Raw genomic sequence first — 26,496 nt, 5'->3', positions numbered from 1 at the left:
CTGCAGCAACAAGAAATTATAATTACTACGTGGATTATATTTCATGTACATTTTTGTAGGTGCTGATCAATTTTTCGGTAGGTAAAATCAAGTCTGAAATTTCAAAGTGGAAATTACAATATTAAGAAGCATTTTTAAACCTCAAGTACACTACAACTTTTACATATCCTGCAATACAGGAAAGTTCTCTTGCAACCAGAAGTTCTCTTGCAACCAAATTAACATGCTACATCTGTAGCTTGAAGTTAAAGCTTTGCTATTTGAAGAGTATTACCACCAATAACTGTGTTTTTCATTGTTCCTCTCTGAACATGGACTGGTTTAGACCTGGAACACCAGGTGGGTGCAATTAAATATCAGTTAAAACAGAAAAGCAGCAGGCTCCGGACCTCGTAGCGTAAGAGTTGAATACCCCTGATCCTAACAAGTGTACTTATTCAGATGAATGCTAACTCCAGTCCAAATTCCATTCCATTAATTACTCCTGTTTAGCATGTGCAATCATGACAGTAAATTGTACTAGAAAATGTACAATGCCACGAAACACCTTGTTATAGAATGTATCCTGTTTACCTTGCCAACTATAAAACCAGTTGTGGTTGATGAGAGAAGCTGGTATCCCCTGACGTCATGAGCCTGAGGCCAGTGTTAAAGCTTTGCTGTTTGAAGAGTATTACCACCAATAACATCCTCCTCTTCATTTCCTCCTAGATCGACCACATGGCTCGTATCTCACCGATACTGTCAGGACAACATAGACAACCAGAGGCACCACGGGCCAGGCAGGACTCGGACTACATAACATCATCCCATCAAAACACACACACACACACAAACCCATTTTTTGGACACCACAATCACAAGAAGGCTGCAACCTCCAAACTAATACCTGATGATGGGGTACTGCAGGGAAATAACAGTGAAAATGAATGATATCATCTTGATGGACATTCAAAGCAGTCACACCAAACGCTTCTTTCATCATTGCATTTATTGCTGAAGGTTTGTATAAAGATAATAGCACCTGTACAATATCATATAAACACATCGGCAATCTTAACTGAGGCCTGAGAGGGATGACCTGCAACAACTCATTCTCATTGGCCAGCCTAATAATGGGGAGGGGCACCACAGGATAGATATACAGCACTAGAGTAGGATGACGTTACCCAGAGACACTAATCTAGGGTCAGTTTTATGTTTTCCCCTCATGGTTAAAGTTAGGATTTGGGGAGACCGTAAGCTGATCCCAGATCTGTGCCTCAGGTAAATCACTTTTCAGAGCCACAGTACGCCCGAGAGCTCTTAGAACGAGAGAAATAACACAGAAAACCCCCACAATAACACAATTTAAAAAACACTAGACAAAAACATGAATCTTTATTGCATAGTCTACTATTTACCCAGCATTTTCTTAGAAGCAGAGATGGGAAGTATTTAAAATACTTCTGAGTATTGTGTAATTTGTATTACACTGGACTGAACTACACTCCAATGTGTTTTTACCAAGATCCTTTTGAAAACTGTAATTTGTATTTTCAAAATACTTTTTTTTTGTTATAGCGATTCACCATTTTGTGGCCCCCTATCACTCTGCATTGGTATCAGAAGTCTGATGGCACTATGGGGTGATAAGATCATCTGCTAAATTAGCTAAATATAAATGTGTATGTAAAAATGGACAATTGCAAAGCAAGCTGAGTGTTATGTGAATAAGCTCCGCCCCGAAACAACGTTTGTCTAGAAGGGATACAGCTTTTGTCAAAATTGACATTTGTAGAAGGTTTAGGAGAATTTACGCAAGCAGGTTAGGAGAATTAGGTTAAGCTGTATCCCATCTAGACGTGACCCTGAAACAAGGCCAATAATAATACCCAGTGTGCTTTGCAGTTCATTTTGGTATGTTCATTTTCACATATACATTTACATTTTGGTTATTTAGCAGACACTTTTATCCAGAGTGACATACAGTCAGTGCAAATTAACAACAACATATCACAGTTATAGCAAGTAAAACGTTTCTGTAACCGTTACTGAGAATGTTGTTGCTGTTCGGGCCAGCTAAGTGCTTCTGTATTATAAAATACAAAATACATGTATTTTAATTAAAGACATTTCAAAATTCAAGTATTTTGTGGTTTATTTTGATACATTGATCTTTATGGTACTTTGTTATTGTATTTTGTCGTTTTTGCCAATCCCTGCTCAGAAGTGACATGGAAAATGTTGATGACATAATAATTATCAAATTTGTTTGTTTTGGGGATTAATTAAGTATCAGAAAATACCCATTGTCACATCCTAATGTCTTTGTAAATATCAGGCAAATACCAGCTGAAAGGGGGATGTAAACACAGTGTTACCGGATGTCATCATCATTTCTGTGGTGGGGGAACGTTGAATAGAAAACAACATGGCAGCCGATTACACAGGTATACATTCTGAGTGACATTCATCCGTATTGGAAAGCAGGTGGGATATTGGAGAGAAGTTGACATAACTAACTCTTTAGAGGCAGCTGGAGGCCTGATACCCTGGAAGAGCTGGGAAGGTGCAAGACTGGCTAAGACAAACTGCACACAGCAGCAGTACACAGTACCATAGCTCCATGAATTTCTGCCCAATGAAGATAACGACAGTTTGTGGGGGTTATTATGATGATGATGGTGAAAAGGCTGCTGTCGGCTGATTGCACTAGAGATGAAATCCACCAATAGGATCGCAGTGTGGAAGCCCTGTACGTGTGCATTTTGTATGAGAGGGGTCCATGAGATGGGTGTAGTGCGGGTCAGAGTTTACCCTCTACAGGTGACACAGCACTGTTTCTGGATGGACCTGAGGGAGCAGCGGCCCAGTAGCTTCAACTTGTCACAGAACCGAGACGACATGCTGTTCTTCCTACACAGCAGACCTATACAACCAACACCAAGGACAGAACAAAACACGGATTTAGGTCAACCGCAATAAATAAAAAAAAACAGAGCAACTACAGTTTAGTACCTTGCTTAAGGGCACATCGACATCTTTTTCACCTAGCTGGCTTGGGGATTTAAACGAGCAACCTTTCGGTTACCGGCCTAGCGCTCTTAACGGCTAGGCTACCTGCTGTACTGTATGTCAATCAACAGCATATACAGCTCTGGAAAAAATTAAGAGACCACTGCAAAATTATCAGTTTCTCTGGTTTTACTATTTTTAGGTGTGTGTTTGGGTAAAATGAACATTTTTGTTTTATTCTATAAACTACTGACAACATTTCTCCCAAATTCCAAATACAATATTGTAATTTAGAGCTTTTATTTGCAGAAAATGACAATTGGTCAAAATAACAAAAAATATGCAGGTTTGTCAGACCTCGAATAATGCAAAGAAAATAAGAACATTTTTAAACAACACAATACTAATGTTGTAACTTAGGAAGAGTTCAGAAATCAATATTTGGTGGAATAACCCTGATTTTCAATCACAGCTTTCATGCGTCTTGGCATGCTCTCCACCAGTCTTTCACATTGATGTTGGGTGACTTTATGCCACTTCTGGTGTAAAACTTCAAGCAGCTCGGCTTTGTTTGATGGCTTGTAACCATCCATCTTCCTCTTGATCACATTCCAGAGGTTTTCAATGGGGTTCAGGTCTGGAGATTGGGCTGGTCATGACAGGGTCTTGATCTGGTGGTCCTCCATCCACACCTTGATTGACCTGGCTGTGTGGCACGGAGCATTGTCCTGCTGGAAAAAACAATCCTCAGAGTTGGGGAACATTGTCAGAGCAGAAGGAAGCAAGATTTCTTCCGGGACAACATTGCACGTGGCTTGATTCATGCGTCCTTCACAAAGACAAATCTGCCTGATTCCAGCCTTGCTGAAGCACCCCCAGATCATCACCGATCCTCCACCAAATTTCACAGTGGGTGCGAGACCTGGAGAGGCCTACAAGCCACGGTGTCTCGCCCCCACTGTGAAATTTGGTGGAGGATTAAGACCCTGTCATGGCCAGCCCAATCTTCAGACCTGAACCCCATTGAAAACCTCTGGAATGTGGTCAAGAGGAAGATGGATGGTCACAAACCATCAAACAAAGCCAAGCTGCTTGAAGTTTTACGCCAGGAGTGGCATAAAGTCACCCAACATCAATGTGAAAGACTGGTGGAGAGCATGCTAAGACGCATGAAAGCTGTGATTGAAAATCAGGGTTATTCCACCAAATATTGATTTCTGAACTCTTCCTAAGTTACAACATTAGTATTGTGTTGTTTAAAAATGATCTTATTTTCTTTGCATTATTCGAGGTCTGACAACACATTTTTTTGTTATTTTGACCAATTGTCATTTTCTGCAAATAAATCCTCAAATTACAATATTTTTGGGGGGAATTTGTGAGAAATGTTGTCAGTAGTTTATAGAATAAAACAAACATTTTCATTTTACCCAAACACATACTTATAAATAGTAAAAACCAAAGAAACTGATAATTTTGCAGTGGTCTCTTAATATTTTCCAGAGCTGTATATAAAACAAAAACAGCTTCAGTATTGCAGTAACTATTCCTTCATCTTAATATGACATATCCTGCTAAAGAACCATCAGGAAGTCTTACCTGTGTTAGCCTTACCTGTGTTAGTCTTACCTGTGTTAGTCTTACCTGTGTTAGCCTTACCTGTGTTAGTCGTACCTGTGTTAGTCGCACCTGTATTTGTCTTACCTGTGTTAGCCTTACCTGTGTTAGTCTTACCTGTGTTAGTCGTACCTCTGTTATTGGTACCTGTGTTAGTCTTACCTGTGTTAGCCTTACCTGTGTTAGTCGTACCTCTGTTATTGGTACCTGTGTTAGTCTTACCTGTGTTAGTCTTACCTGTATTTGTCTTACCTGTGTTAGTCGTACCTGTGTTAGTCTTACCTTTGTTAGCCTTACCTGTGTTAGTCGTACCTGTGTTTGTCGTACCTGTATTTGTCTTACCTGTGTTAGTCTTACCTTTGTTAGTCTTACCTGTGTTAGTCGTACCTGTGTTAGTCGTACCTGTGTTAGTCTTACCTGTGTTAGTCGTACCTGTGTTAGTCGTACCTGTGTTAGTCTTACCTGTGTTAGTCGTACCTGTGTTAGTCGTACCTGTGTTAGTCGTACCTGTGTTAGTCTTACCTGTGTTAGTCGTACCTGTGTTAGTCGTACCTGTGTTAGTCTTACCTGTGTTAGTCGTACCCGTGTTAGTCTTACCTTTGTTAGTCTTACCTGTGTTAGTCGTACCTGTGTAGTCTTACCTGTGTTAGTCATACCTGTGTTAGTCTTACCTGTGTTAGTCGTACCTGTGTTAGTTTTACCTGTTATAGTCTTATCTGTGTTAGTCGTACCTGTGTTAGTCGTACCTGTGTTAGTTTTACCTGTTATAGTCTTACCTGTGTTAGTCGTACCTGTGTTAGTCATACCTGTATTTGTCTTACCGGTGTTAGTCGTACCTGTGTTAGCTTTACCTGTTATAGTCTGACCTGTGTTAGTCGTACCTGTGTTAGTCGCACCTGTATTTGTCTTACCTGTGTTAGTCGTACCTGTGTTAGTTTTACCTGTTATAGTCTTACCTGTGTTAGTCGTACCTCTGTTAGTGGTACCTGTGTTAGTCGTACCTCTGTTATTGGTACCTGTGTTAGTCGTACCTGTGTAGTCTTACCTGTGTTAGTCGTCCCTGTGTTAGTCGTACCTGTGTTTGTCGTACCTGTATTTGTCTTACCTGTGTTAGTCGTACCTGTGTTAGTCGTACCTGTGTTTGTCGTACCTGTATTTGTCTTACCTGTGTTAGTCGTACCTGTGTTAGTCGTACCTGTGTTTGTCTTACCTGTGTTAGTCTTACACTCCTGCAAGTTGCATGTCCTGATTGTGTCAGGCCTGTTGCTCTGGTCACAAAGACTGTTCTCCACAGAGCTAGAGTCCTCAACGACACACACCACCACGCGATGCTGCATCCCCCCGCCACAACTCACAGAGCACTGACACACACAGAAGACAACAGACATTACTCACACACACTAGTCCCCAATGACACACCGTACCATGCAATGCACACTCTGAACATGTAAAAGGCGCAAACTGTAAGTAAGTATGTTCCCCTGTGCCATTACCTTCTCCCAGTCCTGCGGGTCCCAGTAGCTGCAGGGCTGCAGGTTGCAGGTCTCTGTGTCGTTTGGCCTCTGGGTGGAGCTACAGCGCTGCGGCTCAGGGCAGTACACCAGCCGCTCCCACAATCCACCACCACAGCTACGAGAACACTGGGGATGAAAGGAGTTTATATTAACAATCATATTGTAATTCATATGGACCAAGCCAGTCAACATGTGATAATGTGTGTGTGTACCTGTCCCCAGGGGGAAGTTCTCCAGGGCTGGCAGGGTTGGGGACGACAGGACAGGGTGCTGGGGGGTCTGGAGGAAAGAGCTTGGCAGTGGAATGGTCTCAGTGGATGTCCCTTCTGCCCATCCACACACTGCACCTCACGCTGCCTCCTCCCCACCACCTCACATCGCTCTGGACACTACGGAGAGAGAGGGGGGAGAATGAGAGAGAGGGTGGGAGAGAGAGAGAATGAGAGAGAGGGTGGGAGAGAGAGAATGAGCGAGAGAAAGAATAAGATAATGAGAGAGAGAGAGGAGACACAGAGAGAGAATAAGAGAGAGAGAGAGAATGAGAGAAAGAGAGAGAGAGAGAGAGAGAGGGAGAGAGAGAGAGAAAGAGACAGGGAGAGAGAATGCAAGAATGAGAGAATTAGAGAATGAGAGACATAGAATGAGAGAATTAGAGATTGACAGAGAGAAAATGAGAGAATGAGAGAGAGAGAGAGATGGTGCCCAAAAACTCAGGATGCACTCCACATCCTGTCCCAGCCTGACTTTGGCACACCAGGCCACATTATTATTCACACCAGCACCAACAACCTACGAGAGGAGCAGGACAGTATAGGCAGCCTGGTCAACAGAGTAGCAGAGAGGGCCTCTGAGTGGTTCCCCATCTCCCACATCACCATCTCCACTCTGCTGCCCCACAAAGACTTTCATCCAATTCTTCCTTTGGCCGCCTCTCCTTCCAGTTCTCTGCTGCCAATGACTGGAACGAACTGCAAAAATCTCTGAAGCTGGAGACTTTTACCTCCCTCACTAGCTTTAAGCACCAGCTGTCAGAGCAGCTCACAGATCACTGCACCTGTACATAGCTCATCTGTAATTAGCCTATCCAATCTACCTCATCCCCATACTGTATTTATTTATTTATCTTGCTCCTTTGCACCCCAGTATCTCTACTTGCACCCCAGTATCTCTACTTGCACATTCATCTTCAGCACATCTACCATTCCAGTGTTAACTGCTATATTGTAATTACTTCGCCACCATGGCCTATTTATTGCCTTACCTCTCTTATCCTACCTCATTTGCACATGCTGTATATAGATTTTCCTACTGTATTATTGATTGTACGTTTGTTTATTCCTGATTATTATTTGACCATGCTTGTCATTTATGAACATTTTGAAAATCTTGGCTCTCTCTAATTCTCTCCTTCTCTCTTTCTTTCTCTCTCTCGGAGGACCTGAGCCCTAGGACCATACGTCAGGACTACCGGGCATGATGACTCCTTGCTGTCCCCAGTCCACCTGGCCTTGCTGCTATTCCAGTTTCAACTGTTCTGCCTGCGGTTATGGAACCCCTACCTGTCCCAGACCTGCTGTTTTCAACTCTTAATGATCGGCTATGAAAAGCCAACTGACATTTATTCCTGATTATTATTTGACCATGCTTGTCACTTATGAACATTTTGAACATCTTGGCCATGTTCTGTTATAATCTCCACCCGGCACAGCCAGAAGAGGACTGGCCACCCCTCATAGCCTGGTTCCTCTCTAGTTTTCTTCCTAGGTTTTGGCCTTTCTAGGGAGTTTTTCCTAGCCACCGTGCTTCTACACCTGCATTGCTTGCTGTTTGGGGTTTTAGGCTGGGTTTCTGTACAGCACTTCGAGATATTAGCTGATGTACGAAGGGCTATATAAAATAAACTTGATTTGATTTGATTTGATATTCCATGTGTAACTCTGTGTTGTTGTCTGTGTCAAACTGCTTTGCTTTATCTTGGCCAGGTCGCAGTTGCAAATGAGAACTTATTCTCAACTAGCCTACCTGGTGAAATAAAGGTGAAAAAAATAATATATATCCTCATACCATTCAGAAAGCAATGCTGACATCACCAAAGGGTGTGGCCTACTCACCCCAGAGCATTTGCATGACTACTCCCACCTGAGGAAGTAGACAGTAGGGATGTTTGCCAAGTCTCTAAAGGACGTGGCACTTGGTAGACAAACATCCCATACCGCACGGGACAGAGGACCACCCAGAGACCCCTACCAGACCCCTGCACCACTACGGAGCCCCAGGCCCCCTTAACGCCCCACCAGACCCAGCGCACCCCACAGGCCCCACCCACCATCAGAGCATCACCACCTCCATTGGCGCAGCCAGACTGGACCGGGCCCAGCCTACTACCCCACACCAGACCACCACCTCTACCAGACCAGAGAGTCAGCCCCCCGGCCCAGACCTGGCCCCGCTCCCCTCCACAAGGCCCAACAGCAGGACCAGCGCAGTTACGCGGAGGCCCTCAGAGGACAGGAGAACTCTGTAGGATTGAGTGAGATTAAACAGCTCCTCCAATAAATCTGCACTAAACTGCACTAAACACACACACACACACACACACACACACACACACACACACACACACACACACACACACACACACACACACACACACACACACACACACACACACACACACACACACACACACACACACACACACACACACAGCTATTGTGCTGTTCGATATATAGGAAGAAGGAAAAAAGAAAAAGGGAGCAGATGTTTGCTGTTATACTGTTTATCTCACTCTGAACCACTTAGTAGTTAGTAGTTACTTTATTTCTGACTGTTATACTGTTTATCTCACTCTGAACCACTTAGTAGTTAGTAGTTACTGTATTTCTGACTGTTATACTGTTTATCTCACTCTGAACAACTCAGTAGTTACTGTATTTCTGACTGTTATCCTGTTTATCACTCTGAACAACTCAGTAGTTAGTAGTTACTGTATTTCTGACTGTTATCCTGTTTATCTCACTCTGAACAACTCAGTAGTTACTGTATTTCTGACTGTTATCCTGTTTATCACTCTGAACAACTCAGTAGTTAGTAGTTACTGTATTTCTGACTGTTATCCTGTTTATCACTCTGAACAACTCAGTAGTTAGTAGTTACTGTATTTCTGACTGTTATCCTGTTTATCACTCTGAACAACTCAGTAGTTAGTAGTCACTGTATTTCTTAAAAAAATTTAAACTAGAGGAATTAGCAATACATAATGGTGACCGCACATTTTAAAACACTCTACAACACAGTTCAAATTGATGCAATGCCATATTCATGAGAAGTTGAATGGATTAGAAAAAGCTATAAAAGACAATTAAAATCCAATGGACTCCTTAATTACTGACCAGGAGCTCTATAAGAAAATTCAGGCCCTCAAATTTAAAAATTAGCATGCAGACCTGATGGAATCCTAAATGAGATGCTCAAATTCACTAGTGCAAAATTTCAATTGGCTATATTAAAACTGTTTAATTTGATCCTAAGTGTAGGTTATTTCCCTGAAATCTGGAATCAAGGACTCATAACCCCAATCTTTAAGAACAATTACAGAGGCATTTGTGTGAACAGTAACATAGGGAAGGTTTTCTGTCCTAAACTTCCTAAATAAGCACAATGTTTTGAGTAAATGCCACACCCTAATCTGTTTCACCTGTCTTTGTGATTGTCTCCATCCCCCTCCAGGTGTTGCCCATCTTCCCCATTATACCCTGTGTATTTATACCTGTGTTCTCTGTTTGTCTGTGGCCGGTTTGTCAAGCCAACCAACATTTTTGTGTCAGCTCCTGCTTTTCCCCAGTTTTCTCGTCCTCCTGGTTTTTTACCCTTGCCTGTCCTGACCATGTACCCACCCGCCTGACCACTCTGCCTGCCCCTGAGCCTGCCTGCCCTCCTGTACCTTTGCCCCAGCTCTGGATTACCAACCTCTGCCTGACCTGACCCTGAGCCTGCCTGCCGTCCCGTTCCTTTGCCTCTGTTGCTGTAATAAACATTGTTACTTCGACACGGTCTGCATCTGGGTCTTACTTTGATTCCTGATAGAACGAACTGGCCATGACTGACCCAGCAGAGCAACGTCATCTCCACCCAGGGAGCCACCATTGGTATGCAAGATAGCCTACCTCATCACGCTGATGTTCGGGAGGGCTCTCACCTGGTCTACTGCGGTGTGGGAGCAACAGCGGCCATATGCGCCGGCCATATGGAGGGGTTTGTGGGGGAAGTGAGGAAGGTCTTTGATGCCCCGTTCTCCGGGCGAGAGGCTGCACGGAAGCTAATCCAGCATCGGCAGGACTCCCTCAGTGTAGCTGATTATGCGGTGGATTTCCGCACGTTGGCAGCGGAGAGTGCTTGGAATCCAGAGGCACTTTCGATATGTTCCTGCTCGGCGTCTTGGAGGAGGTCAAGGACGAGCTTGCAGCCTGGGAGTTACCTACGGAGCTCGATTCCCTCATCGCTTTGACCATCCGTATCGATGGGTGATTACGGGAACAACGGAGGGAGAGGAATTTGGAATTTGGCTCGCATGCCCAGGGATCTCACTTGCCTCGGAGTCATCCCGGAGGCTCTCGATGGACTTATTGCCGAGAGAACCTGAGGCTTCCCGACCTGCCCCAAAGGCTGCCGAAGACGTTCGAGTCACCTCTTCCTGAGCCTATGCCACTAGGAAGAGCTGGGCTCTCACCAGCAAAGCGGCAATACAGGATTGACACGAAGAGTTGTCTGTATTGTGGGACTCTTGGTCATTTTGTGTACTCTTTTCCTTTAAAGAAACCAGGCTCACTGGTAGGTGCAAGTACTCTGGTGGGCCATATGGAGAACGTTCCTGCATCCCATCATCCCGGGGTCACCTCTTCACTGTTGACGTTGAGACTGGTGTTTTGCAGGAACTATTGAACTATTATCCTCTTTCTATTCTGGTTAGAGCCAGTTTGCACTGTTCTGTGAAGGGAGTAGTACACAGCGTTGTATGAGATCTTCAGTTTCTTGGCAATTTCTCGCATGGAATAGCCTTCATTTCTCAGAACAAGAATAGACTGACAAGATTCATAAGAAAGTTATTTGTTTCTGGCCATTTTGAGCCTGTAATCAAACCCACAAATGCTGATGCGCCAGCAAATATCCACTAATAATAAAAACCCAAAAAAGAGCAATTCAGTTTTGGAAACATCTCAAATACAATGACCCCCACTCATATCATTACTACGCCCTGCAATGCCAAGAGCTGAGCAAAGAAAAGAGTCCCCTCATTCAGCTGGTCCTGGGGCTGAGTTCACAGACCTGGTCCACTAACACACTGAAGCCTCAGGACCAGAACATCCAATCAATCAGAATAAACCAAATTACAACACTGTTAAAACAAAACATAAGCACAAGCACAAAGTAAAATACAGTGCTATCTGGCCCTAAATCGACAGTACACCGTGGCAAACTATTTGACCATGGTTACTGATAAAAATCTTGTGGGTTGGCAGCGTGTGAGTTGGCAGATGTGGGTTGGCAGCGCACTACATTGCTGCCTGCCATAAGATGAGGGACAGTGTCTGACAGACCAACCAACCTGTACTATGCTTATTGTTATGGTTCAATGTTAAATAAAGGTTAAATAAATAAATAAAAAATAAATGTATGGTTATTTTGACCCTTGATTATTGTTGTTACTGTTGTCCCATTGACAATATTGATTATTATTATTTTAATTATGTTAATATTGTAAATCTCCAAAGTAAGCTTTGGCAATATGTACATTGTAATGTCATGCCAATAAAGCAAATTGAATTGAATTGAATTGAGAGAGAGAGAGAGGTATAGTATAATCAGCTCACCATAATAAGTTACGTGTTGCTGTCTTGCGTAGTTTACCCAGGATACTGACCTTGCTCCAGTTGCCACTCAGCCAGGTGGCACAGGGGCGCAGGTGGCAGGTGCGAGCTGGTTCCGGTCTCTCCAGGTTGGCACAGTCCGATTCCTGCTGGGAGCTACACAGCACTGGCCTCCACACTGCCCCAAGGCCACATGACGTAGAACACTGACACAGACAACAGGAGAGAAGAGAGAGAGAGGAAGACGGAACATCAGTAAGAGGGTCAAGAGAGATTTGGTTTATTTAATTTAATTCTGATATTAAACCCTCGTTCATCAAAGGAAAGTATGTTGTAAGTAAGTATAGACGTGTGTCTTCTCCATGACTGTACACCGCTATTATGGGGTTCATTCTTACATCTGGGATTCTAATAAACAAAAGGCATTGTATCTTTATAGGGTCATCATCACTAAGCTCATCAACAGAGGGCTCCAGTCTCCTGTACTCACCTCGCTCCAGTTGCCCACCACCCAGAACACATCCATGCTGATTGGCTCCTGGGCGTTCAGGTAGCCATAGTCATTGGTGAAGGTCACTACGGGACTTTCTGGTTTCTGCTTCTGACCTTTACCTTTTGAACGAGGGGAGGGGCCTTTAAAACGCGAGGCAGGCTTCTTAGCCAGTAGGCCTGGCATTTTAGAACGGGGGGCAGAGCTGCCATTCTTTGGGATCTCACTGGGCTTCTTCAGCTTAATGATCCTCGCAGTGGGGTGGGGGGCCTCTGATGATGGGCTAGTAGAGCAGGGGGCATCTCTAGTGTGGAAAGTGCCTTCTGTTGTGGGGTACAGTGCTTGTTTACTGTGGTAACGGACTTTGGGTGTACTCCTCACCCCTGCCGTGTGTGCCAGGGGTGTAGGGGTGGTGTGGGGCACCCTGGTTGTCCGTTGGGTGGAAGGGTTGATGAAAGGGGTGGTTTTGGGGCGAGTGAGGGGGTAGTGGCGGGTGGTCACGGGCCAGCGTCCAGTGCTGGTTTGTGGGGTTGAGGGGGAGGTAGTGCGGAGTACTCTGGTTGCGTGTGGGGTTGTAAGTGTTTTTGTTTGGACACTTGTGTGTGGTGTAGTTGTAGGGTGTAACCTGGTGGTGGTCACGGTGGCTGGTGATTGTTTGGGAGTCCTGAGAGAGGTTGCCGTGGTAAAAATGTCAAAATCTATATGCCCCTCCTTCCCTGTTGTCATGACGTCCTCCACTACATAGTCATATCCCGGGGTGTACCTCACCCCCGAGTCTGGAAACAAAAAACCAGATGTACTCCCCTCCTCCTTTATCTCTTCTTCCCCTTTTTCTCTCATGTCCCTCTCTCTGTTCTCCTCTTCAGTAGGACTGGTCGTAATAAAAAAAACTTTCTCATCCTCTACACTCCCATTCTTCCCCACTATCAGGTTCAACTCATAGCCATCTACGTCGATGATGTCAGAAGCTGTGGAGGATGATGGAAGGGGCCTGGTGGTAGAGGTGGTGATGGGGGTTGTAGTTCTCTCAGTCACAGTGATGGTTCTGGGTGTAGCGGTGGGGCTGGTGCTTCTGGAACCCCAGGCGTGTGTAACCGGCTGCCTGGTGGGGTGTCTCTTGGGCGGGTAGACACGGCGGTATTTAGGGGGTGGTCCTGGACGTCGTCGGAGGCCTGCGCTTGGGCAGCTCAGCAGGGCACATAGAGACTTGGAGCGAGGCATGGTTTCTATGTCACACTTTCGTTTGGGTGCGGTCAGGCAGGTGACCGTCCGGGAGCGCACGCTACCACCACATGTCACTGGGCACTGAGAGGGAGAAAGATTAAATAGGTTATTAACAGAACAAGGAGAGAGAGAGACAGAGCAAGAGAGAGAGAAAGAGGTTTACAAAACAGGCAGGATAGGGAAGCTAGAGAGGAGAATGGATAGAGGCATGGCCAGAAACACAGGAAGAGACAGGGTGGGAGAGAGGGAGAGAAAGGTGGAGAAAATAACTGTACCGCGCTCCAGCTGCCCACGGCCCAGTTGGGTCCACAGGGCAGGTCTCTGTTGCAGGGCACCACAGGTTTGGGTTTGAGCAGCTGTTTACAGTCCCCAGAGTGGAGGACTCTCTCCTCCCCTGCCACCGTGCGAACACACATCACTGTGCGCTTCCTCACCCCTCCTGAACCACAGGTGGCAGAGCACAGCTGCCAGCCCCCCACCCACCACCTACCCAGGGGGAGAGGGAACCGAGTGTGAGATAGGAGTCCTGAACAAATATGTATTCTGCACATATTATTTTCAGAAGCAAATCAGACTAAAAACAACCGTACTAAAAGTTAGAACAGACAGTAATAACACCAGATACAGCAGTAATAACGTAGTACTAGAGTAGAAATAAGACAGGTGTTATAGAGTGGTTGTCTTAGAAATGGGGACACTATGGAACCTGACGGGGCAGTCCATGTTCTTGCACTTGCGGTGTCTGTCCTCCGGGCGGCTCTCTGGGTCACACAGAGACTCATCTACCACACCCACCTCCAGCTCAAAACACCTGACAGGCTGCTGCTGCTCACCTGGATGGCACAGAACACAGAGAATGTTTCCGCCTGAATAATCACACTGTAGGCTATAACTCTCAATACTGCTTAACTCTCTGAATTGAAATGCAATCATCGTCCATATCATCCAAATCCAAAAGTTAACACAATCCACAACTCTTAATATCTGACAAGTTAACACACGGACTACAAATATTCTACACACGGAGTATGGCCGTCCTACCAAAGCTGAATATGAATTTAGGAGCTTAAGGGTTAAGCATATCATTAGTTGTTTAAAAGACAATCACTCACCTAGCCCACATGTGGTGCTGCAGTCTGTCCAGGCCCCATGCCTCCACCTGTACTCCGACTTGATTACCTCATTTCCTGTCTGGCGGCTCCTCTTGATGGTGTACTCGTACTTTATACCTGGGTTCTTCTCCTGGTACAGCAACTGAACAACAGGAAACACACTCAGCTGTTAGTGTGTGTGTATGACATCTGAATCCTGATCTGGCTGGTCAATATCTAGCTGGGTGGTTTCATGTGTTTGGTGTGTATAGTTTATATGCTGTCTGTAATTAGATTTTGACTGTTTATTTGGTGTCTATAGTTTAAATGGTGTGTGTACCTGGATCATGACTGGTTGTTTGGTGGGTCCAGAGGAGGTAAGGTTCTCCAGGTTCCCACTGCGTTCATAGTAGAAGGTGGCTCCGCCTGCCTTGTACTCCCCGTTCCATTGGATGATGTACTGGCCATTCAGGAAGTACTCCTCTGACATCTGACCCCGCAGAGCCAGGAAGTTCCCCGCCTCCTCCACTTCCTGGACAACAATGTCACGAGCCCCCTCTGGGATCACTCCCACGTCCACGTAGCCTGGGACAGGAGGATGGAGAAAAAGGGGAATCAGTGTCACGACTTCCGCCGAAGTCGGGTCCTCTCCTTGTTCGGGCGGCGCTTGGCGGTTGGCGTCGCCGGTCTTCTAGCCATCATCGATCCACTTTTCATTTTCCATGTGTTTTGTCTTGTTTTTCCTCACACCTGGTTTCAATTCCCTCAATCACTTGTTGTGTATTTAACCCTCTGTTCCCCCCATGTCTTTGTGTGGGATTGTTTATTGTAAGTGCTTGTGTTGTGTTTATTGGTGCACGACGGGTTTTTGTACCCAATATCTTGTTATTTTTATGACGTTGGTTTTGCTATTAAACTGCTCCGGCTATTACCAAGTTCTGCTCTCCTGCGTCTGACTTCCCTGCAACCGATTACGCACCCATTACAGAATCCCACAACCAACTATATGGAGTCAGCAGGAGCAGGTGCCCCTGGAATAGGGGTGGAGGAGCGCGTCCAGGAGCATGCGGCGATGCTCCACCATCTCGGCGCCGCCATGGACCGTGTTGTCCAAACTATGGACCGCTGGGAGAGACAGGGAGTTCTTCCAACACCTCCACCAGCACAACCAGGGTCTCCACTACTCGCCCCCCCCTTCACCCGGTCCCAGTGAGATTCGTCTCGCCCTTCCCCGGGAGTATGACGGGACGGCTGCACGCTGCCAGGGTTTCCTGTTACAGCTCGACCTCTACCTGGCAACCGTCCACCTGGCTCCTTCAGGTCGTGAGAAGGTGTCCGCCCTCGTCTCGTACCTCTCTGGGAAAGCCCTGGAGTGGGCCAACGCCGTGTGTGGAGAAGGAGATGCGGCGCTGGAGCATTTTGAAGATTTCACCCGCCGCTTACGGGCAGTCTTCGACCATCCACCCGAGGGTAGAGCGGGTAGAGGTGAACGTCTCTTCCATCTGAGGCAGGGAACGAGGAGCGCCCAGGAGTTCGTCATGGATTTTTGGACCCTGGCCGCCGGCGCGGGATGGAACGATAGGGCCCTGATCGACCACTATCGCTGAAGTTTGCGCGAGGACGTCCGTCGGGAGTTGGCCTGCAGGGACACCACCCTCACCTTCGACTAGCTGGTGGACCTGTCCATTCGGCTGGATAACCTGCTGGCCACCCGCGGACGTCCAGATCGGGCTCTGTCGGTTCCATCCCCCAGCACCACCGCTCCGATGCCCATGGAGCTGGGAGGTGCTGTGCGTAGGGAGACTGGAGGAGGTTCCATCTCGTACACCATCTGTGCCCGCAGAGGTCACACTGCCGGTCGGTGCCGGGTTGGTTACTCTGTGGATTGAGGCAGCAGGAAGGACACTCTGGAGTCATCCCAGGTGAGCCGGCACCCTTCTCACCCAGAGCCCTCTGTTGCACACATGTTTTTGTATGTTTCTTTCCCTGAGTTTTCCCCGCATTCCCAGCATAAGGCGCTTGGCGATTCAGGCGCGGCTGGGAATTTTATAGACAGATTGTTCGCCCTTAGTTTAGGGATCTCCATTGTTCCCGTGGCTGTGCCCTTCCCCGTTCACGCCTTAGACAGTCAACCATTAGGGTCAGGGTTGATTAGGGAGGCCACCGCTCCTCTGGGTATGGTGACGCAGGGGGGTCACAAGGAGAGAATTAGTCTCTTCCTCATTGACTCTCCTGCGTTTCCCGTGGTGCTAGGCCTACCCTGGTTAGCTAGTCATGACCCCACTGTTTCTTGGCAACGGAGGGCTCTCACGGGGTGGTCGCGAGAGTGCTCGGGGAGGTGTTTAGGGGTTACTGTTGGTGCTACTTTGGTGGAAAGTCCAGACCAGGTCTCCACCGTGCGCATTCCCCCTGAATATGCCGATTTGGCTCTCACCTTCTCCAAAAAGAAGGCGACTCAATTACCACCCCATCGACAAGGCAATTGTGCCATAAATCTCCTGGTAGATGCTGCACTTCCCAGGAGTCACGTGTATCCCCTCTCACAGGCGGAGACGGCGGCTATGGAGACATATGTCTCCGAATCCCTGCGTCAGGGGTACATTCGGTCCTCCACTTCACCCGCCTCCTCGAGTTTCTTTTTTGTGAAGAAGAAGGAGGGAGGGAGGTCTCCCAGTCCGGTACGTCCTGTGCCTGCTCCTCTCACTCGCCCTGAAGTGCGTGTCACCAGTCCGGTGCCACCTGTGCCGGCTCCACGCACCAGGCTTCCGGCGACGGTTCACAGTTCAGAGCTTCCGGCGACGGTCCCCAGTCCAGAGCTTCCGGCGACGGTCCCCAGTCCAGAGCTTCCGGCGACGGTCCCCAGTTCAGAGCTTCCGGAGACGGTCCCCAGTTCAGAGCTTACGGCGACGGTTCACAGTCCAGAGCTTCCGGCAACGGTTCACAGTCCCGAGCTTCCGGCGACGGTTCACAGTCTGGAGCTTCCGGCAACGGTTCACAGTCCAGATCTTATAGTGACGGTCCACAGTCCGGAACCTCCTGCGACGGTCCACAGTCCAGAACCTCCTACGACGGTCCACAGTCCGGGAACCTCCGACGGTCCACAGTCCGGAACCTCCTGCGACGGTCCACAGTCCGGAACCTCCTGCGAAAGTCCACAGTCCGGAACCTCCTGCGACGGTCCACAGTCCGGAGTCCGGAACCTCCTGCGACGGTCCACGGTCCGGAACCTCCAGCGACGGTCCACGGTCCGGAACTTCCAGGCAAGGCGTCCAGTCCCGCTCCATGGCAGGAGCCTTCCTCTGCGCCGGTGCCCAGTCCAGGCACGGCGTCCAGTCCAGCTCCAAGGCCGGATCCTTCCTCTGCGTCGGGGCCCAGTCCGGGCATGGCGTCCAGTCCAGCTCCAAGGCCAGAGCCTTCCTCTGCGCCGATGCCCAGTCCAGGCACGGTGTCCAGTCCCGTTCCATGGCAGGAGCCTTCCTCTGCGCCGATGTCCAGTTCAGGCACGGCGTCCAGTCCCGCTCCAAGGCCGCAGCCTTCCTCGGCGCTGGTGCCAAGTCCGGGTGCAGCGTTCAACCCAGCTCCATGGCCGGGGTCCTCCTCTGCGCCGAGGCCCAGTCCGGGCACGGCGTTCTACCATGGCCGGACCTGTGGTCTGGGCGGGGGAAAAGTCCCGCACCAGAGCCGCCACCGATGCTGGATCCGCGGGATGAGCGGGTTCTTCGTCCCGCACCAGAGCCGCCACCGACGCTAGATGCCCACCTGGACCCTCCCCTATAGAGTCAGGTTTTGCGGCCGGAGTCCGCACCTTTGGGGGTGTCGTTTCTTCTTTATCGTTTTGTTGTGTGGTTCACTTATAATAAAAAATGTCAACCCGATTTCACGCTACGCTTTGGTGCGAATGTTCTTACGACAATCGTGACAGGGAATTTGTCTCTCAGTGTCTTTTGGAAAGCGGACCGAACCCGGTTTTACTCTCTGATTTTTCCTGTGCTTAGCTCTATTCCGACCCTGCCAAGCCGCACTGCTTACTTAACCCGGAAGCCAGCAGCACCAATGTGTCGGAGGAAACACTGTACAGCTGGCAACCGAGGTCAGCTTGCAGGCACCCGGACCGCCACAAGGAGTCGCTAGAGCGCAATGGGACAAGGAAATCCCGGCCGGCCAAACCCTCCCCTAACCCGGATAATGCTGGGCCAATTATGCGCCGCCCCATGGGTCTCCCGGTCACGGCCGGCTGTGACACAGCCTGGGATCAAACCCAGGTCTGTAGTGGCGCCTCAAGCACTGTGATACAGTGCCTTAGATCGCTGCGCCACCCGGGAGGCCCAACTTTACCATGCTTAAAGGGATGTTCAATCCTGCTTTTTTTTCACCCATCTACCAATAGGTGCCATTATTTGCGAGGCATTTGAAAACCTCCCTGGTCTTTGCGGTTGAATCTGTGTTTGAAATTCACAGCTCGACTGACGGACCTTACATATAATTGTATTTGAGGGGTACATGAAACTTATTATGTTACTTGTTATTAAGCAAATTTTCACTCCTGAACTTGTTTAGGCTTGACATAACAAATGGTATGAAATCTTATTGACTGAAGACATTTTAGATTGTCGTTGTTAATTAAATAATTTGCAAAATGTTGAAAAACATAATTCCACTTAGAAATTATTGGGTATTGTGTGTAGGCCGGTGACAAAAAAAATCTACATTTAATCAATATAAAATTCAGGCTGTAACACAACGAAATGTGGAAAAAGTCAAGGGGTGGTGTTACGGATACAAGTGTTCTGTGTGTATCCTGTGTGTATTTCTTTTCTCTCCTTCTCCCCTACTCACAGGTGACCATCATCATTCCCCAATCAGTCATCAATCAGTCGCTAATCAGAAGACACCTGCTCCTTTTCCCTTACCCAATCACAGTCCCTTTCCCTTGGTTTAAAACCCCTGTCAGTTGTTTTCTCCCCAGCTCAATCTCTTTTGTAAATGCCTTCTGTCTGTAGATCGCTTGTGTGTTTTGCAGCTACATGTCACTTGGTCCCCATCTGTGAGTATTGTTTTTGGTTATGGTGTTTGAGTGTTTGTTTGATGGTGGGAAAAGGGGGTAACCAGACAAGTCGCCCTTGGGCATACACTACCCGTAGGTAAACTTTGTTATATAAACACTAGTTAGAACTGGGCGGACCACCCCCTGTATTTTTGGTTAGTTAGTTAGCTGTTTGTGAAGTAGGCTAGTCTAGCTTAGGGGTGTTTTTGGATTATTCTTTCATTCCTTGGGTCCCGCTCAGCCCCTTTTCCTGCTCCCCCCATTACCGTGTGTTTTTAAATAAACCTTGAGTGTTTGACGGTAGTAATTTAGTTGTCTGTGATTATTTTTGTTCACACTGTTACGTTGTCACTATAATAATTTGCATGAGTTGTGTTACGGGTCCCATTAGCATCCCCCCTAGATTGTCGGGCCAAAGGGATTCGTAACATAAGTGGGGGCTCATCCGGGATCTGTCTTTATTGACACCCATACCGCTTATGCAAATTGTTGTAGTGGTATAGTTCAGTGTTGAGCGCTGTGCTGAAGTAGCATTAGTGTTTGCTATTTTTTTTGGCTCTTGTGTAGTAGTTCAAGATGGCTACTTTTGATTTGAAGTCCTTTTTGGATAACCCTTCGTGGGAGGTTTTTGATAGATGTCGTAGGGTAGATTTAATGACCTTGGCTGACCATTATTCGGTTTCGATTCCGCCGGGTTTAGTTAAAGCGGAGGTTAAACAACTAGTGTTGAATGTTTTGTTGGAAGAACAGGTGCTTGTATTACCGCTGCCTGAGCCTACTACCCCTGTAGGGGATGTTGCTGCTCCTCTAAGCCCGGTGGTGTCTGAGGGCGAGGCTAAAGCTCCAGCCACATTGCCCCGTTTTGATCCACTCTCCCCACTTTCAACCGGTGATGCCAGGAGGGATGTCCGTTCCATACAGTTCCAACTTGAGGCAGAACGAGAACAGCGGCAGTTCCAGTTGGAGATGTGTAAAATTGAGGCAGAAAAAGAGGAAAGGCGAGAGACTCTCCAGTTGGAGATGTGTAAAATTGAGGCAGATTTAAAAATGCGCCAGATGGAACTGGAGGCAGAGACAGCGAGGCTAGCCTTCAGGCCTGCAGCGACTGTTAGTGAGGAGTCCTCACCAGCTGTAGCTTCCAACACTTTTGACATTAGTAGGCAGATTGCCTTAGTACCTGTGTTCAGAGAGTCAGAGGTTGACTCCTATTTTTGTGTATTTGAACGTATAGCCGTAGCCTTGAAATGGCCTGAAGAGGTATGGTGCCTATTACTTCAGTGTAAATTAACTGGTAAAGCCCAAGAGGTTTTGTCAGCGCTACCTCTTGAAGACAGTTTAAATTATGAAGTGGTCAAAGCTACTGTTCTTCGTGCTTATGAGCTTGTGCCTGAGGCATACCGACAGAGATTTAGGTCTCATAAGAAGTCTTCTAGTAAGACTTATGTGGAATTTGCTAGAGAGAAGGGAAATCTGTTTGATAAATGGCATGCTGCTTGCAAGGTAACTGATTTTAACTCTCTCCGGGAGTTAATCTTGTTGGAAGAGTTTAAAAATTGCTTACCTGAACGCATTGTAGTGTACCTAAACGAACAGAAAGTATCCTCCCTGTCAGAAGCGTCTGTGTTGGCAGACGAGTTTGTGTTGACGCACAAGAGTGTGTTTTCGGCTCATACTGAGAGTAGAGTTACAGAATTGCCTACTTATAGCCCTAGTCGGCCAGCAGTATATCAATCACGCCAGAAAAATGAGCGTCCCTGTTTCTATTGTCATAAGGTGGGACATATGATTAATGATTGCTTCCTGCTAAAACGTAAACAAGGGATGCCTCTTCGTGCCAAGCCACCAACAGGTGTTGGTCTAATTCGTACGGTTGTGAGGTCTGAAACGAAACAGGTGCCTAAGGGTAAATGTATTTTGGAAGACCCAGTCCCCGACCGTAGTTATGAACCGTTCATTTTCGAGGGTTTTGTGTCCCTAGCGAATGACGACGCGTCTCAGCTTCCGGTTAAAATCCTTAGAGATACTGGTGCGGCGCAGTTGTTTATATTGTCTGATGTGTTGCCCTTATCTGACGATACATACTGTGGTTCCAGTGTGTTAGTTCAGGGTATTGAAATGGGTTTTGTTCCAGTGCCATTGCACTTTGTGAAAGTACACTCTGAGTTAATCAGTGGAATATTCAGAGTGGGGGTACGTCCTATGTTGCCAGTAAAAGGTGTGACCTTTATAATGGGTAACGATATTGCCGGAGGAAAGGTAGTACCCGTATTGGAAGTATTGGATAAAAGTGACCACGCTCTCTCCAATGAGCTGGCACAGAGTTATCCACATGTGTTCCCTGCTTGTGCTGTCACTCGTGCTCAGACACGACAAGAGAGTGACGTGATAGATTTGTCAAACTGTTCTGTTCAAAGAGGATGACCAAGAGGATGGGTTGTGCGCTATCTCTGGGAAGCTGATCACCTCTGACAAACAGCCCAGGAAAGAAGAGAAGAATGTCGAACTTGTTGCTGATGCAATACAGTTACCAGTCACTCGTGAGCAGCTGGTTACAAACCAAAAGGTTGACACCAAGCTTGCTAAATGTTTTTCTAGTGTTGTCTCATTGGAAGAGGTAAAGAAGAAGAACGTGGCTTACTTCATTGAGGGTAATGTCCTCATGCGTAAATGGACATCCCATGATGACGCAGGCGGAGATTGGAATGCTGTTTACCAAATAGTGATTCCTACAGCCTTTCGACAAAATGTGTTATCCCTTGCTCATGATCACCCATGGTCTGGTCATTTAGGAATCACAAAAACATATGATCGGATCCTTCGCCATTTCTTTTGGCCAGGTTTAAAACAAGATGTGGCTCAGTACTGTCGTACCTGCCACATGTCAAATAACAGGAAAACCAAATCAGGTTATTCCTTCCGCTCCTCTTTGTCCAATACCTGTCATAGGTGAACCATTCGAACATGTGGTGGTTGATTGTGTTGGACCGTTACCGAAGACAAAATCGGGTAACCAGTTTCTGTTGACAATTATGTGTATGGCAACAAGATACCCCGAGGCCATTCCTCTGCGAAGGATTACAGCCCCGGTAGTGAGTAAAGCCTTAATCAAATTCTTCACGACATTCGGATTACCTAAGGTGGTACAAAGTGATCAAGGTACCAATTTCCTGTCCAAGCTTTTCAAGCAGGTGTTAAAATCCTTATCAATTACGCACCGTGTGTCAAGCGCCTATCACCCAGAGTCTCAGGGTGCGCTTGAAAGATGGCATCAGACACTGAAGTCTATGCTACGTAAATATTGTTTAGAATCTGAGAAAGATTGGGATGAGGGAGTTCCTCTAGTTTTGTTTGCTGCTCGTGAAACTGTACAGGAGTCCCTAGGTTTCAGCCCGGCTGAACTAGTGTTTGGTCACACAGTGAGAGGACCAATGAAAGTTCTTAAAGAACAGTTTTTGTCCCAAGAGTTGTGTACAGGAGATGAAAATGTGTTGGACTACGTTAGTCGCTTTCGGGAGCGCCTACACCAAGCCTGTGCTCTTGCAAAGGAAGCTCTGTCTTCCTCCCAAAGGAGCATGAAAAGACACTATGATAAAGAGGCTGTTTCTCGTCCACTACAGCCAGGTGACCAAGTACTGGTCTTATTGCCTGTTCCAGGATCTTCACTGTCAGCTCGTTTCTCTGGTCCTTACTTCATTGAGAAGAAATTAAGTGAAACTGATTATGTGCTTCAAACGCCTGATAGAAAACGCCAATCGCGTGTGTGCCACATTAACATGTTAAAAGCCTACCACACCCGACCCGTCACCCAAGTGGATAGTTCAAAAATAGAGGAAGGTACTGCTGTCTCCTCTGCTTCTACTGCTATGGTAGTGGACTGTCATATTGATGATGGTGAGGGAGATGGATTAGAGTTGCGCAATAATCAGCAGCAGTGCGTTAGATTGCCCAACTCAGAAATGCTGCTGTCTATCCAGTCAGGTCTGGTTCATTTTAACGGACGGACAGGCCGACGATGTTGTGAGGCTACTACACAGTTTTCCATGTCTCTTTAATGACGTTCCTACTCGCACAAACGTGTTGGAACATGACATTAATGTTGGAAATGCTACACCTATCAAGCAACACCCCTATCGTATCAACGCTTCCAAAAGGAAGATAATGAGGGATGAAGTGACATATTTGTTGGAGAATGACCTGGCTACGCCAAGTTCAAGCCCTTGGAGTTCTCCTTGCATTCTGGTTCCTAAACCTGATGGTACGTCCAGGTTATGCACGGATTATCGAAAGGTTAATTCTGTCACAATGCCAGATTCGTTCCCGTTACCCAGACTGGACGACTGTATCGACACTATTGGTGCTGCTAAGTATGTTACTAAGTTGGACCTCTTAAAAGGTTACTGGCAGGTTCCGTTAACTTCACGTGCTTCTGAGATTTCTGCCTTTGTAACCCCAGACAACTTCCTACAGTACTCAGTCATGGCTTTTGGGATGCGAAATGCACCAGCCACTTTCCAACGACTGGTTAACTCCGTATTAGCTGGAGTACCCAACTGTAGTGCTTATCTTGATGATCTGGTGATTTATTCGTCTGAGTGGTCAGATCATGTTGACTCTCTCAGGGTAGTATGTGAACGGTTGGCAGCTGCTTCGCTAACCCTGAACTTGGCAAAGTGCGAGTTTGGAAAAGCTACTGTTACTTATCTTGGCAAAGAGGTCGGCCATGGACAGGTGCGCCCTGTTGATGCCAAGGTCTTGGCTATAACTGCATTTCCCGCACCTACCACCAGACGACAGCTACGCCGCTTTTTAGGGATGGTTGGCTACTACCGTAGTTTCTGTCAAAATTTCTCTGCGGTAGTTGCTCCATTGACCGATTTGCTCAGTCCGGCTAAATCATTTGTGTGGTCTCCGGATTGTAAAATAGCTTTTGAATCTGCGAAAGGCCTCTTGTGTAATACCCCTGTACTTGCTGCTCCGGATTTTGAAAAACCGTTTCAACTTGAGGTAGATGCTAGTGCCAGAGGTGCTGGTGCTGTTCTACTGCAGCAGGACAAGAGTGGAGTGGATCATCCAGTGTGTTATTTTTCTCGGAAGTTTAATAAATGTCAAACAAACTATGCCACAATAGAACAGGAAGCTCTTGCTTTGTTGTTGGCTCTGCAGCACTTTGAGGTGTACATTGGTTCCAGTGCCCTGCCAGTGATTGTATATACGGACCACAACCCCTTAGTGTTTCTCCACCGCATGTACAATCAGAACCAGCGCCTAATGCGTTGGGCCCTTATTGTACAGAATTATAATTTGGAGATAAAGCATAAAAAAGGTTCTGAGAATGTGTTGGCAGATGCTTTGTCTCGAGTGTGAGAATTATGATGTTCGTATGTTTTGTAAATGTGTTCGCAACCTAGGGTTGCTCTTTTAAGGGTGGGAGTGTTACGGATACAAGTGTTCTGTGTGTATCCTGTGTGTATTTCTTTTCTCTCCTTCTCCCCTACTCACAGGTGACCATCATCATTCCCCAATCAGTCATCAATCAGTCGCTAATCAGAAGACACCTGCTCCTTTTCCCTTACCCAATCACAGTCCCTTTCCCTTGGTTTAAAACCCCTGTCAGTTGTTTTCTCCCCAGCTCAATCTCTTTTGTAAATGCCTTCTGTCTGTAGATCGCTTGTGTGTTTTGCAGCTACATGTCACTTGGTCCCCATCTGTGAGTATTGTTTTTGGTTATGGTGTTTGAGTGTTTGTTTGATGGTGGGAAAAGGGGGTAACCAGACAAGTCGCCCTTGGGCATACACTACCCGTAGGTAAACTTTGTTATATAAACACTAGTTAGAACTGGGCGGACCACCCCCTGTATTTTTGGTTAGTTAGTTAGCTGTTTGTGAAGTAGGCTAGTCTAGCTTAGGGGTGTTTTTGGATTATTCTTTCATTCCTTGGGTCCCGCTCAGCCCCTTTTCCTGCTCCCCCCATTACCGTGTGTTTTTAAATAAACCTTGAGTGTTTGACGGTAGTAATTTAGTTGTCTGTGGTTATTTTTGTTCACACTGTTACGTTGTCACTATAATAATTTGCATGAGTTGTGTTACGGGTCCCATTAGCATCCCCCCTAGATTGTCGGGCCAAAGGGATTCGTAACAGGTGGTAATACATTCTGAAAGCATGTAATCATAAACCTACTCCTGAAATTGTAGCAAAGCTCGAAGCAATGAAATGCAAGCAAAGGCATGATGAAGACACTGTTAAACAATCAAAACATAATTCATGTTTGCAGGTCGCAACGTGGGAGAGGCCAGATCTTACAGACAGGCCACCATGGCAGCCAGACTCTCTGTGATGTTTAATAGAGGGTGTGTGTCTGTTAGGTGGCTGGGCTAACCCCGTCTCTGTGTGTGGGGGCACTGCTCTGGCTGTGCCTCAGTTTTTTAATAGTGTGTGGATGGGTGGGGGAGGTGTTGTTGTGTGTCTGTTTGTGAGGGTAAGAGAAGGGGCAGCATTGCTTTGGATCTCAGCTCTGCCCTTTGAAGATTCATATAGCTGAGCCGGCGGGTGTCTGGAAATGGGCACACACACACACACACACACAAACACACACAAACACACACACAAACACACACAGTGGGTGTCTGGGAGGTAAGGTTGAGATCTGGGTCTG

General features: G+C 46.9%; 1 protein-coding gene across 1 annotated transcript in view; it reads right to left on the bottom strand.

Moving 5' to 3' along the window:
* Nucleotides 1-973: 973 nt before the first annotated feature.
* Nucleotides 974-26,496, bottom strand: part of LOC139545107 (A disintegrin and metalloproteinase with thrombospondin motifs 12-like) — a 59,995-nt gene continuing 34,472 nt past the window's right edge. Inside the window, exons 16-25 of the mRNA XM_071352511.1 lie at nt 15,141-15,385; nt 14,822-14,963; nt 14,416-14,542; nt 13,985-14,195; nt 12,486-13,790; nt 12,049-12,201; nt 6,341-6,517; nt 6,108-6,254; nt 5,825-5,975; nt 974-2,911 (exon numbers count right to left, since the gene is read on the bottom strand). Coding sequence (XP_071208612.1) covers nt 2,796-2,911; nt 5,825-5,975; nt 6,108-6,254; nt 6,341-6,517; nt 12,049-12,201; nt 12,486-13,790; nt 13,985-14,195; nt 14,416-14,542; nt 14,822-14,963; nt 15,141-15,385 — 2,774 coding nt within the window. The 3' untranslated portion in view covers nt 974-2,795. The remainder of the gene's footprint in view (nt 2,912-5,824; nt 5,976-6,107; nt 6,255-6,340; nt 6,518-12,048; nt 12,202-12,485; nt 13,791-13,984; nt 14,196-14,415; nt 14,543-14,821; nt 14,964-15,140; nt 15,386-26,496) is intronic.

Source organism: Salvelinus alpinus, chromosome 19, assembly GCF_045679555.1.
Source record: "Salvelinus alpinus chromosome 19, SLU_Salpinus.1, whole genome shotgun sequence".
NCBI classification, from domain to species: domain Eukaryota; kingdom Metazoa; phylum Chordata; class Actinopteri; order Salmoniformes; family Salmonidae; genus Salvelinus; species Salvelinus alpinus.
The sequence above is the reverse complement of the archived record's forward strand: the minus strand, read 5'-3'. Positions and strand labels throughout refer to the sequence as shown.